The sequence below is a fragment of the Podarcis vaucheri genome, assembly GCF_965113315.1.
Source record: "Podarcis vaucheri genome assembly, chromosome: 9".
Classification (NCBI taxonomy): Eukaryota; Metazoa; Chordata; class Lepidosauria; order Squamata; family Lacertidae; genus Podarcis; species Podarcis vaucheri.
In genome coordinates this window covers 22,001,332-22,015,284 of record NC_138767.1, presented here as the reverse complement: position 1 = coordinate 22,015,284, position 13,953 = coordinate 22,001,332, and the positions used below count along the sequence as shown (strand labels likewise).

The following is a 13,953-nucleotide window of genomic DNA, read 5'->3' as shown; positions in this document are numbered from 1 at the left end:
CTGCAGGCACTGTGTAGAAAGTGGTCAGGGCGGAACATGTTTTTGCGTGTTTTTTCTTTTAAAAAAGAATCTAAGATGTCGGCATGTATGAATTAAAACAGTTTTTCTCCATTGCATGCAGCCATTATTTTGCCGGTCATCATTGCCTTGATAGTCATATCCCTTTCCGTATTCCTTCTGGTGACTTTGTACAGAATGTGCTCGAAGACAACTCCAGGTATCTATTCAACTTTTAACCAAAAAATAAATAAATATTATTTTTTTTGAAAAATATATAAAACGGGTTTGAATTATATTTCCCGTTGTAATTTCAGCTGCAGCATATTTGTTAGAATATTTTTGAACTGATTGGGATTTTTTGTGATTTGTAATCGTGATGTTCAACATGTCGCATTGAGTTCTTGCTTATCCAGCCTACGCATCATCAACCAGCCTCCTTGCCACAAGAGAGAGCTGTCAGCAGGATTTTGGACACCCCACGGTTTGCAGAAGAACAGGAAACGAGTCCAATGAAGACTGAGCATGCTCAGTCTTTGCAGAGTAATGACTGATTGCAGAGGGTAGCTGTACTGCAGAAGGTAGCTAGAATCCCAAACATCAGCTCTATTCACAGCAATATTAAGTTGCAGATCAACATACCCATGACTAAACAAATAACGCTTTGGTCTCCCTTCCCTGGGGGGTTGTCTATATGAGTTTGTATTTTATTCTGTATCTATGTTATGGGTCGTTGGACGGTAATAAAGATTATACATACACACACACACACATATATATATATATATATATATATGCTTTCGTAGATTTTCACGGGTATAGGAATGCAGGTTTTGGTGTCTTCGGGTGTCTTCCCGTGTAAGAGTCGGGGTGTCTGTGCGACGTTTCGACGAGGTCTCACTCGTCATCTTCAGGCTGGTGCTTTCGGCTTCTTGTTACTGGAACAGAGCAGAATCTGGTGTTTGAGTTCCTATAAATACTGTTGAGGGGTGTGGTGTATAGCCTCCAACGTTCTGGGCAGAGAGGAAGTTCCTAGATTAGTGTGCCTTTTCTTCTTTTGTTCCTTAATTACTTGAGGGATATCTTGGGTGATTTCATGAGTGATATTCTGAATACCACTGGGTGGGTCATTAAGTGTAGATTAGTTGCTAAAGCTTTCGTGTCTTGACCTCTTGAGCTTGTGAAGAGTTTTTCTGAGAAGATGGCTGTGCTGCATTTAGTTGTGCTCTGGCTTGGCTACGTGTATAGGGGCGAGCTGTGGTTTTGTGCCTTGTGCCAGCCAGATCTGTGTAGGGATTGCAGGGGGGTGCAGCATTCGGAGGTGCCACTATAGTTTGGCTACTGGATGGAGTCTGTAATATGTCTGTGGAGAGGGTCTGGGTTTGGGTCTGGTGTGGTTGATTGGTGACGGGTCTATGAAATACCCTGCAAAGTCTGCCCAGCCACGTACATTGGACAAACAAACAGACGAATAAATGCACGTATCGCAGAACACAAGAATGCCGTCAAAAAAGAAGAAAAAACTTCCTCTCTTTTCCAACACATGAAAGAAACAGGACACGAAATTAATTTTGCAGATTCCAAATTGCTCTTTAACATGGAACATCACCACAAGAGAATAATCATGGAAGCCATCGAGATAGAGAAACACCCTCACAACATGAACAAGCGTGACGACACGTCCCGCCTGCCAGACATCTGGAAATTAGCCCTCCCCACAAAAACCGACACCAGAACCAGAGGCACACAGAACGCCGTCACCAATCAACCACACCAGACCCAAACCCAGACCCTCTCCACAGACATATTACAGACTCCATCCAGTAGCCAAACTATAGTGGCACCTCCGAATGCTGCACCCCCCTGCAATCCCTACACAGATCTGGCTGGCACAAGGCACAAAACCACAGCTCGCCCCTATACACGTAGCCAAGCCAGAGCACAACTAAATGCAGCACAGCCATCTTCTCAGAAAAACTCTTCACAAGCTCAAGAGGTCAAGACACGAAAGCTTTAGCAACTAATCTACACTTAATGACCCACCCAGTGGTATTCAGAATATCACTCATGAAATCACCCAAGATATCCCTCAAGTAATTAAGGAACAAAAGAAGAAAAGGCACACTAATCTAGGAACTTCCTCTCTGCCCAGAACGTTGGAAGCTATACACCACACCCCTCAACAGTATTTATAGGAACTCAAACACCAGATTCTGCTCTGTTCCAGTAACAAGAAGCCGAAAGCACCAGCCTGAAGATGACGAGTGAGACCTCGTCGAAACGTCGCACAGACACCCCGACTCTTACACGGGAAGACACCCGAAGACACCAAAACATATATATATATATATATATATATATATATATATATATATATATATATATTCAGTTGCAAGGGGGAATGGGGGATTTAATTCAGTTCACATTTAAAGACGTTTCTGCCTAATTCACACTTTCTGAAACAATATGCAAACCAAAACAGAGCCAGCCTTCAAAATTTACACTTCTCAGAATTTTGCGATGCAGTTCTCCTGCCAAGTAATGTGTACAACAATACATATGTTAGGGTAAAGTGTGTGACAACATGCATAGATTAGGGAAGATAACATACAAAAATGCACTATAAGTATTAGGTAAATATACTTTGCAACTAATATGTATATTAGGCAAAAGTACATACCAGAAAACAGAAAATAAGGGTGTAACTACTTTTATTCTGAACTTTGATTTGTTTTAACCCACTCTGGGGCTTACTGCTGAAGGCCGGTAATAAATAGAAGAAGAAGAAGAAGAAGAAGAAGAAGAAGAAGAAGAAGAAGAAGAAGAAGAAGAAGAAGAAGAAGAAGAAGAAGAAGTTGTTTTCACAAAAATGTTTATCTATTTTCATGAGGGCTTTTACAAATCACATTTGTTAACTAATATGGAAAGGTAGAGAACTGAAGATTTGAAACCTGAGGGATTGTGAGAAACTGTAATTCACATATTTACCCATCCGTACTCATAAAAGAGACGGTAGTTAGGCTCCCATTCTTATTGCTCCAGAAATGGGTTACAACTGTATAACCCTAGCAAGTAAATCATTCCTTATTGCCAAATTCAGTGAAAGCTCACATTGCATGATTATTCTGATATGCAAGAAAGAGAAAATCCTGGCATGTGAAAGAGTTACATGTGATGGAGAAGACTAGGTAGGAATCTTACTCCCTGACAATTAGCGTTGGGATATCCGTATCATGTGAATTTCCTTCTCCTTTCAGAGAGACAAGAAAATGGAACTGAACAGTAAGTTGTTTTCCTTTTTCCTTTCCTCCCACCCTATGTTAATATAAAGGTGCCTTATGGAAGCAGTCCCTTGAAGGCAGCGAGAGCCAGGATGGTACCCTCCAGATGCTGTGGGGCTCCCCACACCCATCAGCCCCAGCCAGCATGATGAGAGTCGTAGCCTCGCGTTGGCTACCTCTGCTATAATGGTCCAGGTTTTGAAAATAACTAGGCCATTCTGCCACTAGTTCAGCTATCTTGCAATTCCTGTCCCTGCAACCCAGGCGTGCATGTTCTTCAAATTCAGAAGAACCCCACTGTGGCACTGGCTTTCTGACAGTTTCTTTTGAGATACACATCCGGACTTATCAAGAAGGTCTTGACATCTCTACAGTACATGGTCAGGGTCATTCCCATAAATGAGAGAGAGAGACGAGAGATTTGCAGAAGTCCGTTCACAAAAATACACTCTGACACGGTCCTTCTTGATCTGTGTGCATTGCCTCTTCATATTTGTCACTGTGTGAGAACAAAACACACCTGATGTCTGCACAGATTCATGCAGCTTTATCAGCCTGCCTCCTCTATTCAGTAGCTATCAGCCTCTGTAATAACCAGTGTGGGCTTGTTTGGGAGATAAAACTTCAGAATGAGGGCAGCTGGGAAGATTGATTTCTATCACTCCCCTGACAACACAGAGCCAGGCAACATCTTTCTTCCATAACTGCTTCATGGAATCATGGAGTTAGGATGGTCAACTGCAAATGCAGAAAATTGGCTGCTACAGAATCCCTCAATAGCCTTTTAAAAGGTTATTAAGCCTCTGCTTGAAAACTTCTACCACTTTCAGTGCTATTCAGTCCCACTGCTGAACACACTATATACCCTGTGGTAGCCAGTCCCAGTTGGGATTGGTGGGGCAGAAGACAAGGAGGCCGACAGTAGGTGGCGCCAGGGCCAACAACAGATTTGTTGTTGTTTAATCATTTAGTCGTGTCCGACTCTTCATGACCCCATGGACCAGAGCACGCCAGGCACTCCTGTCTTCCACTGCCTCCCACAGTTTGGTCAAACTCATGCTGGTAGCTTCAAGAACACTGTCCAACCATCTCGTCCTCTGTCATCCCCTTCTCCTTGTGCCCTCCATCTTTCCCAACATCAGGGTCTTTTCCAGGGAGTCTTCTCTTCTCATGAGGTGGCCAAAGTATTGGAGCCTCAGCTTCACGATCTGTCCTTCCAGTGAGCGCTCAGGGCTGATTTCCTTAAGAATGGATAGGTTTTATCTTCTTGCAGTCCATGGGACTCTCAAGAGTCTCTTCTAGCACCATAATTCAAAACCATCAATTCTTCGGCGGTCAGTCTTCTTTATGGTCCAGCTCTCACTTCCAACAACAGATAGTGCCAGCTTGTTCTCACTTTGACCCCTGTTGATCAGTGTGAATCTTCCTCCCTGTTGAGTTCTAGAAGGCTAAGGAGAAGGAAGTTGACAGCCAGGACCTCTCCACCACCTCACCCTTCCCACCCTCCCTTTCTCCCTCCCAGTAAGCAGCAGTAACTCTGCTGCCAGAAGGTCATGTGAGCACCACCCTCACAGTCTGCTACAGCAGCCTCAGGACCACTCCTTGGAATGGGAGTAAGTAAGAGGGCAGACAGAAGGGCATATTGAAGTTATTGGGAGTGTGTCTCATTTGCCCTAACAGACATGCCTTTGCTGTTTATTCTGCCAGGAAGTCCTTCCTCACATTAATACAAGTCGTGTCCTCCCTAAAAGAGGGCACGTGTTGCAGTGAGACCTGGAGACTGACCACCTGTGTTGTGGGTGGGTAAGATTGGTCAGCCACAACACCCAGTTGGTAGATCCCTCGATGTTGGGTTCAGTCTGGCCAATGAGGTGCAGTCTAAACGGATCAAGGGACCTATATATACCCATGCATATATACCCAAGAGCTTCCTCTTTTGGCTCGTGCATTCGGAATACCAGCCCACCTCACCCTAATTTTAGGGCATTTTGCGACTGACCTTGCTATGCCGTTGTGTGTCATCTGTCGTTAGGACAGGGGCACGGTAGAAATTTTCCCCATTTGGCTGATTGGCAGTTGCCATTTGGGTTTCACCTGCCACATAGCAAATCGTCACAACTTGTAAGGTTGTGGATAGGCACTGGCTCAGGTGATAGGGATGGGATAACAGTCTTGCCATCCCTTTGTGAAGGGTATTTCATTAAAGGAATCCAGGGACTCAACTGGTTTAATCAATCCGCAAGAGGGGGCTGTGCCCGTGCCTGAGTCCAGGGGGGCATCTGGGTGGTGAACATAGTCTGTTCCTGGCTTTTCGCCTACCCAGGTGTTCACCCTTGGTTGACCTATGCTGGTGCCCTGGGTCAGCGCTGCCTGCAAGAGTGTAGGGAGCTAGTCAAGCTATGCAACCACTCACCTTCTGTAATCAATAAAGCTGTGACCTAAATTCTGCCAAAAACCAAAACTAGGGGGAGGTCTCTGGGTCTGAACACACAAAATCCCCTTTCTTATAATTTGAATGACTTTCGTGTTGTAAATGTATTTAGCAGAAAGAGTCCCAGGTAGCTTACTATCACCAATACACACCTAAATTCTGTAGCAGCAGTGACTGTTCCCAGTTCTCAAATGGCCCATACCTTGTCCATCCTTGTTTATATTGTTTTTTTAGAAATCAATTATGTGCAGGAAGAAGTTGCCTTTTTCTTTATTAAGTCCTTTATTTGCTGATTCAGGTGGACTTCCTGGAGAGGTTTGGCACATTCCTCTGCTGCTGACCCAAATACCAAGCTATACTCTCTAACTACAATAAAATTCTTGACAACTTTTTTCAGCTCACTGTTACCGCTGGAAGATCTTTTTCAAACAGCATTTGCCAAATAGTATTATGAATTTAGTCCGTTTGGCTATTCTTTCAGACAGAGTTGGTTTTTCCAAAATTCTACTGTCCCTATCTGGTTCAGAGAATGCAATTGCTGCTTACAGTAACTTAGAGAGTATTCACCTTGAAAACGCATTGATACAGGACCTGTTTCCTTCACAAGGGGTGCTTCCGGACTCTTGCTATTTGGGGGCAGTATTCAACCGTAGATTGGCAGATTAAGGTTGCACAACTAATGTTGATTTCATGCTCTTGAGCAACAAATCTATCCCTCCCTCCCTCCCCCCCAAGAAAATTCATAATTTTTTTCTGATAAGGAAAAATACACTGAAAGTGTGAGATAACTATTATTCGATGCAACATCCAGCTCTGTCCCAGAAGGTGCAGGTGTCCTCAGTGGCCAGGAGTTTCTTTTACCAACTTCAGTTGGTAAGACAGTCCTGGCCATTCCTGTATTGGAATAACTTGACCACAGTCATCCATTTACTTATTTATTTAAATACAGTATTTATGTACTGCTTGGATCGGCTAAATTGAATCCTCTTCTAGAAATGTACTTTCCCCCCCCCCTCATGATTTAAATGTCTCCAAACACCTTCAACATCTCCCAACAGAGCCCCATCGGATAAAGAGAATGTGAAGCTTATTTCTGTGAAGACAGCTTCTCCAGAAAATGGTAAGTCATGATTGCTCATCACTACCTATACAGTGGTACAGTACCTTGGGTTACAGATGCTTCAGGTTACAGACACTTTAGGTTACAGACTCCGCTAACACAGAAATAGTACCTCGGGTTAAGAACTTTGCTTCAGGATGAGAACAGAAATCGTGCGGCGGCGGCAGGAGGCCCCATTAGCTAAAGTGGTACCTCAGGTTAAGAACAGTTTCAGGTTAAGAACAGACCTCCAGAAAGAATTAAGTTCTTAACCTGAGGTACCACTGTACTGGGAACTAGCAAGAAGTAAAGGGTGGGTTTCTTTAAAAATGGTTAAGTTTAAAGGAAACATCTTTTTTTCTATTACCATTTCTATTACCATTTCTATTTCTGTTCAGGGAAGTTTTTAATGTATGATATTTTAGTGTTTTTTTGGTTTCTATGGAAGCCGCCCAGAGTGGCTGGGGAAACCCAGCCAGATGGGCGGGGTACAAATAATAAAGTATTATTATTATTATTATTATTATTATTAGACGTCATAGTTGGCCTAGGCATGAAAAGAGTGTACCCCTGTGGCACTCAGGGCAGAGACCCATGTGACACAAATTTGCATTAAATTTGCATATTCTAAATTATGTGTATAAGTGCCTCCGCTGGGTGAATAGAGTCTCACCCAGTAAGTTTCTCAAAAGCTACAGAATGGGGCCAGAGGTTTGGAGCCCAACTCAAAAAACCTGAAGCTCAGCCCCTCTAACAATGCCCACAGCACATCCTCAACATGCCCAGCACACCTCTGAGGCTCCCCAATACAGGGGAAGAGCAGTCATACTTTTCTCTATTTACTTACCGTTACAATCCCTCCCCTCTACGGCTGGCCCTACCATGAGGCAGAGTGAGTCTGCTGCCTCAGGTGGGTGGATGCTGTGGGAGGCGGCTCCATCTTGCCCTTCTCCTAGGCGACAAAATATCTTGGGTCAGCCCTGCTCCTTCCTTCCATTACAGAACTCAAGTAGGTATATAACAGGAGTTAGCCAGCAGTAAATCATGCCACGCAATTTGGAGTTCACTCTTTATAAACAGAAGTGTTAGGCCTCATGAGCACAGCAACTCATATTCAGTAGGTCTTGCCCCCATGAAGCAGTTGCTAAGACTGAAGGTCCCTGTCTCCTCACAGCTTCCTTGCTAGGATTTTTTCCCAAGCAATCAAAGACTGTGTCTGTGCATCGCCCATCTCTCCTCCACCCTTTTCATGGCACTCCTGGTTCTGGGAGACAAGGGGGAAGGGGAGACACCTGTGACTCTTCACCAGCCTGATTCATCTCTGCCTTTTGGCCTCTCTCCTCCCATCCTCCTGCTTCAGCTTCTGCCTCTGATTCAGGATCTCTTTCTGTGACAGACTTTCCCAGCTCACTAAGCCCTGTTGCCTCCTCAGCTTCCAACACCTGCTCCGAGTCTTCTCACCTCGAGAGCCAGTGTGGTGTAGTGGTTAAGAGTGGTAGTCTCGTAATCTGGGGAACCGGGTTCGCGTCTCCGCTCCTCCACATGCAGCTGCTGGGTGACCTTGGGCTAGTCACACTTCTCTGAAGTCTCTCAGCCCCACTCACCTCACAGAGTGTTTGTTGTGGGGGAGGAAGGGAAAGGAGAATCTTAGCCGCTTTGAGACTCCTTAAAGGGAGTGAAAGGCGGGATATCAAATCCAAACTCTTCTTCTTCTTCTTCTCTTTGTTGTCCCACCAGCACTCCCCAGACTCTGAGCCTCCTTCCCTTGGGGGTTCCCCAGCTGGTTCCTCCTACCATTCCTCTGTGTCCAACCACTACAAGACAGTATACCTGTGGTTCTCAGGGACTCACTCATCCCTGCACTGACCAGACCTACACCTAAGCTCCAGCAAGATGGTTCCTTCAGACCAGACCCTAGGATTGATTATCCCACTGAAAAATCCCTAATAAAGCCTTCCCAAAATTCTAGGACTCAGTAGAACGCAGTTCAAAAAACACTACTATAGAGTTATCAAAGTATTCCTCTTAGCCTTGGTGATGTCTAACTTGCAGCAACAGGAGAATCACACTGACAGATTCTTTATTTTTTTAGGAAATTGGGAATGAGCTTCTAATGCCTCTGGGAGCTTCTGAATCTTCCACCTTGGCTCTGAGTCCTCTTTTTGCAGAGCAAAAGCTTGATAAACTCGTTACTGAACAATGTTGTGTGCATACTATATTTGGAAGAGAACTGAGTCATAACCACTCGAGAAACATTATTTTTCCCCGCTTCCCTCTCACACTCCAGCTAATTTGATTCATATTTAATACACTTTGCAGCTGAATTTTCAGAAGTTTAATACCTTTTCAGCTCACACACATTTCCATAAGTATAAAATCCACTCTTGCCTTTTAGGTCTTATAGAATGTTCAGGGGAGGGGTTTTTTTCCAGGAAAAGGGCTTGAAAGTAAAGGTTCTTCCCCCTCTAAATCCTCCTTGGATGTTCCTTTTTCATCTGTGTAATCACAGTCACCTTTATCTGTGTCTTCTAAAGGAGCAAGGCTAATTTTTTGAGATCTGTACACAACCCAGGTCAAAGCAGTTCAATAACAGCAGGAAATGCACAGAAAGATGGGCAACTGCCCAAAAGGTACCGCTTAGTTCTGTGTTGAAGTGTAGATTTAACACATAACCATGGTTTAAGAAAACTTAACCATGGTTATGGGTTATCTCTGCTCTGGTTCACACAGTTGCTGCTTGACTTGGGATGCGAATGAAATTCGATTCAGTTCTCATGCAAAGGTGATCTTTACATCCACATTTTCCAAGCAAAGCATGAACCAGAACACAACCGTGCTTTGAAATTCGCACTTCTCTGAATTTGGCAGTGCTATTCTCCCACCAAGTAATATACATGGGTAAATAAGCACAACAACATGCATGTATTTTTGAAAATAGAACACACAAATGTTAGGAGAAATTGCTTTGCAAAATATATTAGGCAAAATTGCATATTAGGAGAAATTAGCATAAAAATTATGGTGAATTTTCGTGATAACTTAAAAAAAATCACTAACTGACATGGTAATGTGGCGAACTGAACTTCAGATTAGAGGTATTAGAAATGAAGAGAAAAATTACAGATTTGCCCATCCCTATTTTTGGCAAAAGATAACATAGGCTATTGACCCCATCAGTCATCTTTGAGTGGTGGCACATCTAGTACCTGTTTTATATTCAAGACAGTGAATTAACTGTGCACTGTCCCCTGAACCAAAGCACAACCCATCCTCTCTCTTTTTTTCTTGATCTGGGGGATGGTGAGAACTCTTGCAGGTCTGCATTAAGAGCCCTGCCAGAAAGCTCCATAAAACCTTGTTACTACACCAGTGATGTTACCAATATCTGTGCAGGGCCTGAATTCCTTAACTGTGATTCAAGAGACAGCGCAATGCCTTTGTAAGCATAATAAGCACCCCGCTGGATCAGACCAAAGGCCTATCTAGGCCAGCATTCTGTTTTCACTATGGCCAACCAGATGGGTCTACAAGCAAGATGTTAGCACAATAACACTTTCCTGCTCATGATCTGTAGCCTCTGGCATTCTGTATGCTGATGGTGCTAAGCAGATTTGGTTTTCACCTAATATAGTTTAGTAAGATTTCGTACTATGCTTTACATCTCCAATATATATCTACTCCCCATTAACATTTATTTTCCTTCTGGGCCAGGAATGTCCAGTTTCTTGAATCTTTCCTCATATGACTTGCCTTTAGGCATGTCATTACCTTTGGAGCCCTTCAAACCAATGTGAGTACTCCCATTGGTTACAAGATTTCAGGCAAGGTCCATGCATTTGACTGTGTGCTTAAAAAATTGGTCTAAATTGATGCCATGAAGGTTGAGCTTAAGTTACTTCCAGAAGACACTTACTGTGGTGGTAGAATGTGTGTGTGTGTGTGTGTGTAGAGCTACATCAGGGGAAGCCAATGTGGTGAGACCTCCAGATGCACTGGACTACAACTCCCATCAGCCCCAGCTAGCATCACAAACTATAAATGATGATAGGAGTTGTAGTCCAAAACATATCTCTGAGCTACCTATACTTGGGAAAAGATTAACCTTCGCCCCTCCCTTTTATTAGAACTACAATGAGTAGCTGAACTCATTTCTAATTATGCATCTAGATGCAATGCAGACATACTAGATTAATATGTGGGCCACATTTCTCTGGATAGCTCTCATTTCTGTGGCTCTCCTCCACTGACTGCAATGGCCAATGGCTAATATAGCAAACTCTGGTGTGATTACGCCTTTGTGCCCAATTAACTGACATGCACTTCCTATTTCTTAGGCGATCAGGGTTCTCAAGGGAAGAATAGAACTCGGCAGCAGAATGATTCGTCTTCTTCACACCTTGGCAACAAACGGGTATGTTCAGGACCTTCCATTTGCTAAACATGGCCTTGATACTTCTTTTTTTTTAGTGCTAATCAAATGTTTTTCATTGGGAAAGGCAGAGATCCCTTTTCTTAGATAAACCTTCAAAGGGTTTGGAGCAAATTGTGCTATGGGTTCCTGAACTACAATGGCAAAGTGGATATGGTGCCGTTTGGAGCTTTGGCGCATTGGGGTTTACAAGCCCTGGAGAGAGAAAATGGAAGGTTGTTTATGGAAGTTTTAGGTAGAAGCTGGGAAGAATTGAACTTGGGCCTCAGACACTGCATAAAGGTAACATGGCACCTCCCAGCTGTATCATGAAGCAGAATACTTAGCTGAGACCATCAAACAATGAGTTTCTTCACTCCCACTGGCAATGGCATGGGTGTGAATCACAGGTGGAGGAATTCAAAGTGTGATGACCCACCCAACTTATGCAATGAATTTTTTGCAGTACAACCAGGAGGTAGAAAACTTGTCACCAGAATACAGTTTATCATGGTGTAGGTTAGGGATCTCCAACCAATCAACCACGATTGACAGGTCGATCCCCGGATGATCACGGTCGATCTTGGTCGATCACGGGATCTCTATCAATTGGTGGAAGAGAAAAACAATGGATTGAAAGCCCCGCCCCCTGCACTTTGTTCCTCCATTGCATCAAATGGGCAGTCTTCAATCACCTGTTCAATCATCCAGTATTTTTATACTGGGAGTAGATTGCAGTCTCTTGGGAGTTGGATGTGCCTAGTGTAGGTAATGTCTCAACTGGTTCTTAGGTTGTGGTTAGGAAGGACTTGGCTTCTACATTCACTTGTCCTAGAGATGTTAAGATAAGATAGAGTGGTGGGAATTTACATCTTTCCAAAGTACTGCCCATATCTGCAAATGAACCAACTCCATCTAAGAATTTGAGCTTTAGAACTGCAGCTTGATACAACAGGGCTCATTTTGTTTTAGCACCCTAAAAGCAGCCTAGCTGACCTTCCTTTTATGGACCCAGAATAATTTTTCTGGAATAAATAACCCTGTGTAACATTGCCATGTTTCAGGTGTGAAGACATCCTGTTTCATGAATTCCTCCTGGAAGGAGTCACTCACCAAAGCGGACATTCCAATGGAGCAAGGTGGATTCATGGCGTCTCCACATCTACAGACAGAATGTGCACACTTACTTCATAATAGTTTTATCTACAAATTGCCACTTTCCCCTCTTATATGCCTGCTGTTTTTATATTTTTTATAGTGGCTCTGTTAACTGGTGTATAGTAAATATTTATTGATTTCCCTGTATGTAAAAGCACTGAAATGTTCACATTTTATAATACTAATGTCAAATTCTGTATATATAAAAAATGTTCTGCCTGTAAAGGGGGGGGGAGTTAATACATTTTCTTGTACTTCCAGTTTTTCAAAAATAGACATACCACATGGAGGGTTTTGTGTAGGCAGAACTGCACACTGGTGTCCTAACTTTCCATCCATAAAAGGAAGGAGTTTGTGAAATGGAGCTTTCCAACCACTCCCTTCCCTTTGCAGTTCCCCGTGCCCCCAGAAAACTCTGCTCCTAGTGGTTGGATGAGAGTCAGTGTGGTGTAGTGGTTAAGAGCGGTAGACTCGTAATCTGGTGAACCGGGTTCGCGTCTCCGCTCCTCCACATGCAGCTGCTGGGTGACCTTGGGCCAGTCACACTTCTTTGAAGTCTCTCAGCCCCACTCACCTCACAGAGTGCTTGTTGTGGGGGAGGAAGGGAAAGGAGAATGTTAGCCACTTTGAGACTCCTTCAGGTAGTGATAAAGCGGGGTATCAAATCCAAATTATTATTATTATTATTATTATTATTATTATTATTATTATTATTCAGAAAGCTGTGTGATCTGGGGCAGAGTACGACATACGGAGTGTGTGTTTGCAGGGGAGAATTCCCCCCTGCTTTACTTGAACTGTTCTTCAAGCACATATCTAATTCTTCAGATAATGACCTGCTTCACATATCACATACGGTAAACCAGAGTTTAAAAATAAGCCATGGTTTATTCTGCCTTATCATGTCACCCATACCTGTACTGATGGTTAGTTTCCCCTCAAACAAACCATGAGTGGTAACCAAGGTTCATTCATGGCTTACCACTCATAGCTTGTTTGGAGGAAACAAAGTATGAGCTCAGGTTTTGATAACACGACAAGCCAGACTCTGGCTTGGTTTATATGTGGCATTGCAGCAGCAGGAGTGGGGAAGAACTTCCACAGGGAAAGAGCATGCTGCATCATCACATGAAACCATTGTTTACAGTATTTTAAACTATGGCACAATGCAGGATTGGAGATCCTGCGGCCATCAGTATGTTGCTGGACCACAACTCCCATCACCCTTCATTGTTGGCCATGGTGGCTGCAGTGGCTGAGGTTGATGGCAGTTGGAGCCTAACAACAACTTGAGGGTTACAGTCTAAGTTTTACATGATTTGTCAGCTGTGCCAATATCACAAATGGTTTCAGTTCCTTCGATAAAGCTTTCCAAAGCTTGAGCTCATTAAAACTTATCTGCTCCCAGTGGCTGATGAGAGATTGACATTCCTTGCTATTTGATTGAATGAAAATGCCACAGGCCAGTCTTTGGATCTCAGCAAATGCTGTGCTTCATTTTCCAAGGGCAAAGGTGGAAAAATGACGTTTTGAACTAATAGACCAAGGCACGCTGGATTCTAAAGCTGTCACCTGCTGC

General features: G+C 43.5%; 1 protein-coding gene across 3 annotated transcripts in view; it reads left to right on the top strand.

The window, feature by feature from the left end:
- Positions 1–12,567, top strand: part of EMCN (endomucin) — a 40,942-nt gene extending 28,375 nt beyond the window's left edge. For 2 of the 3 annotated variants that reach the window (XM_082237083.1, XM_082237084.1), the window contains exons 9-14: positions 122–217; positions 3,255–3,279; positions 6,768–6,829; positions 10,520–10,598; positions 11,143–11,219; positions 12,281–12,567. In XM_082237083.1, coding sequence (XP_082093209.1) covers positions 122–217; positions 3,255–3,279; positions 6,768–6,829; positions 10,520–10,598; positions 11,143–11,170 — 290 coding nt within the window. In that variant the 3' untranslated portion in view covers positions 11,171–11,219; positions 12,281–12,567. The remainder of the gene's footprint in view (positions 1–121; positions 218–3,254; positions 3,280–6,767; positions 6,830–10,519; positions 10,599–11,142; positions 11,220–12,280) is intronic. The other variant, XM_082237085.1, reaches the window with a different exon arrangement.
- The last annotated feature ends 1,386 nt before the right edge of the window (positions 12,568–13,953 follow it).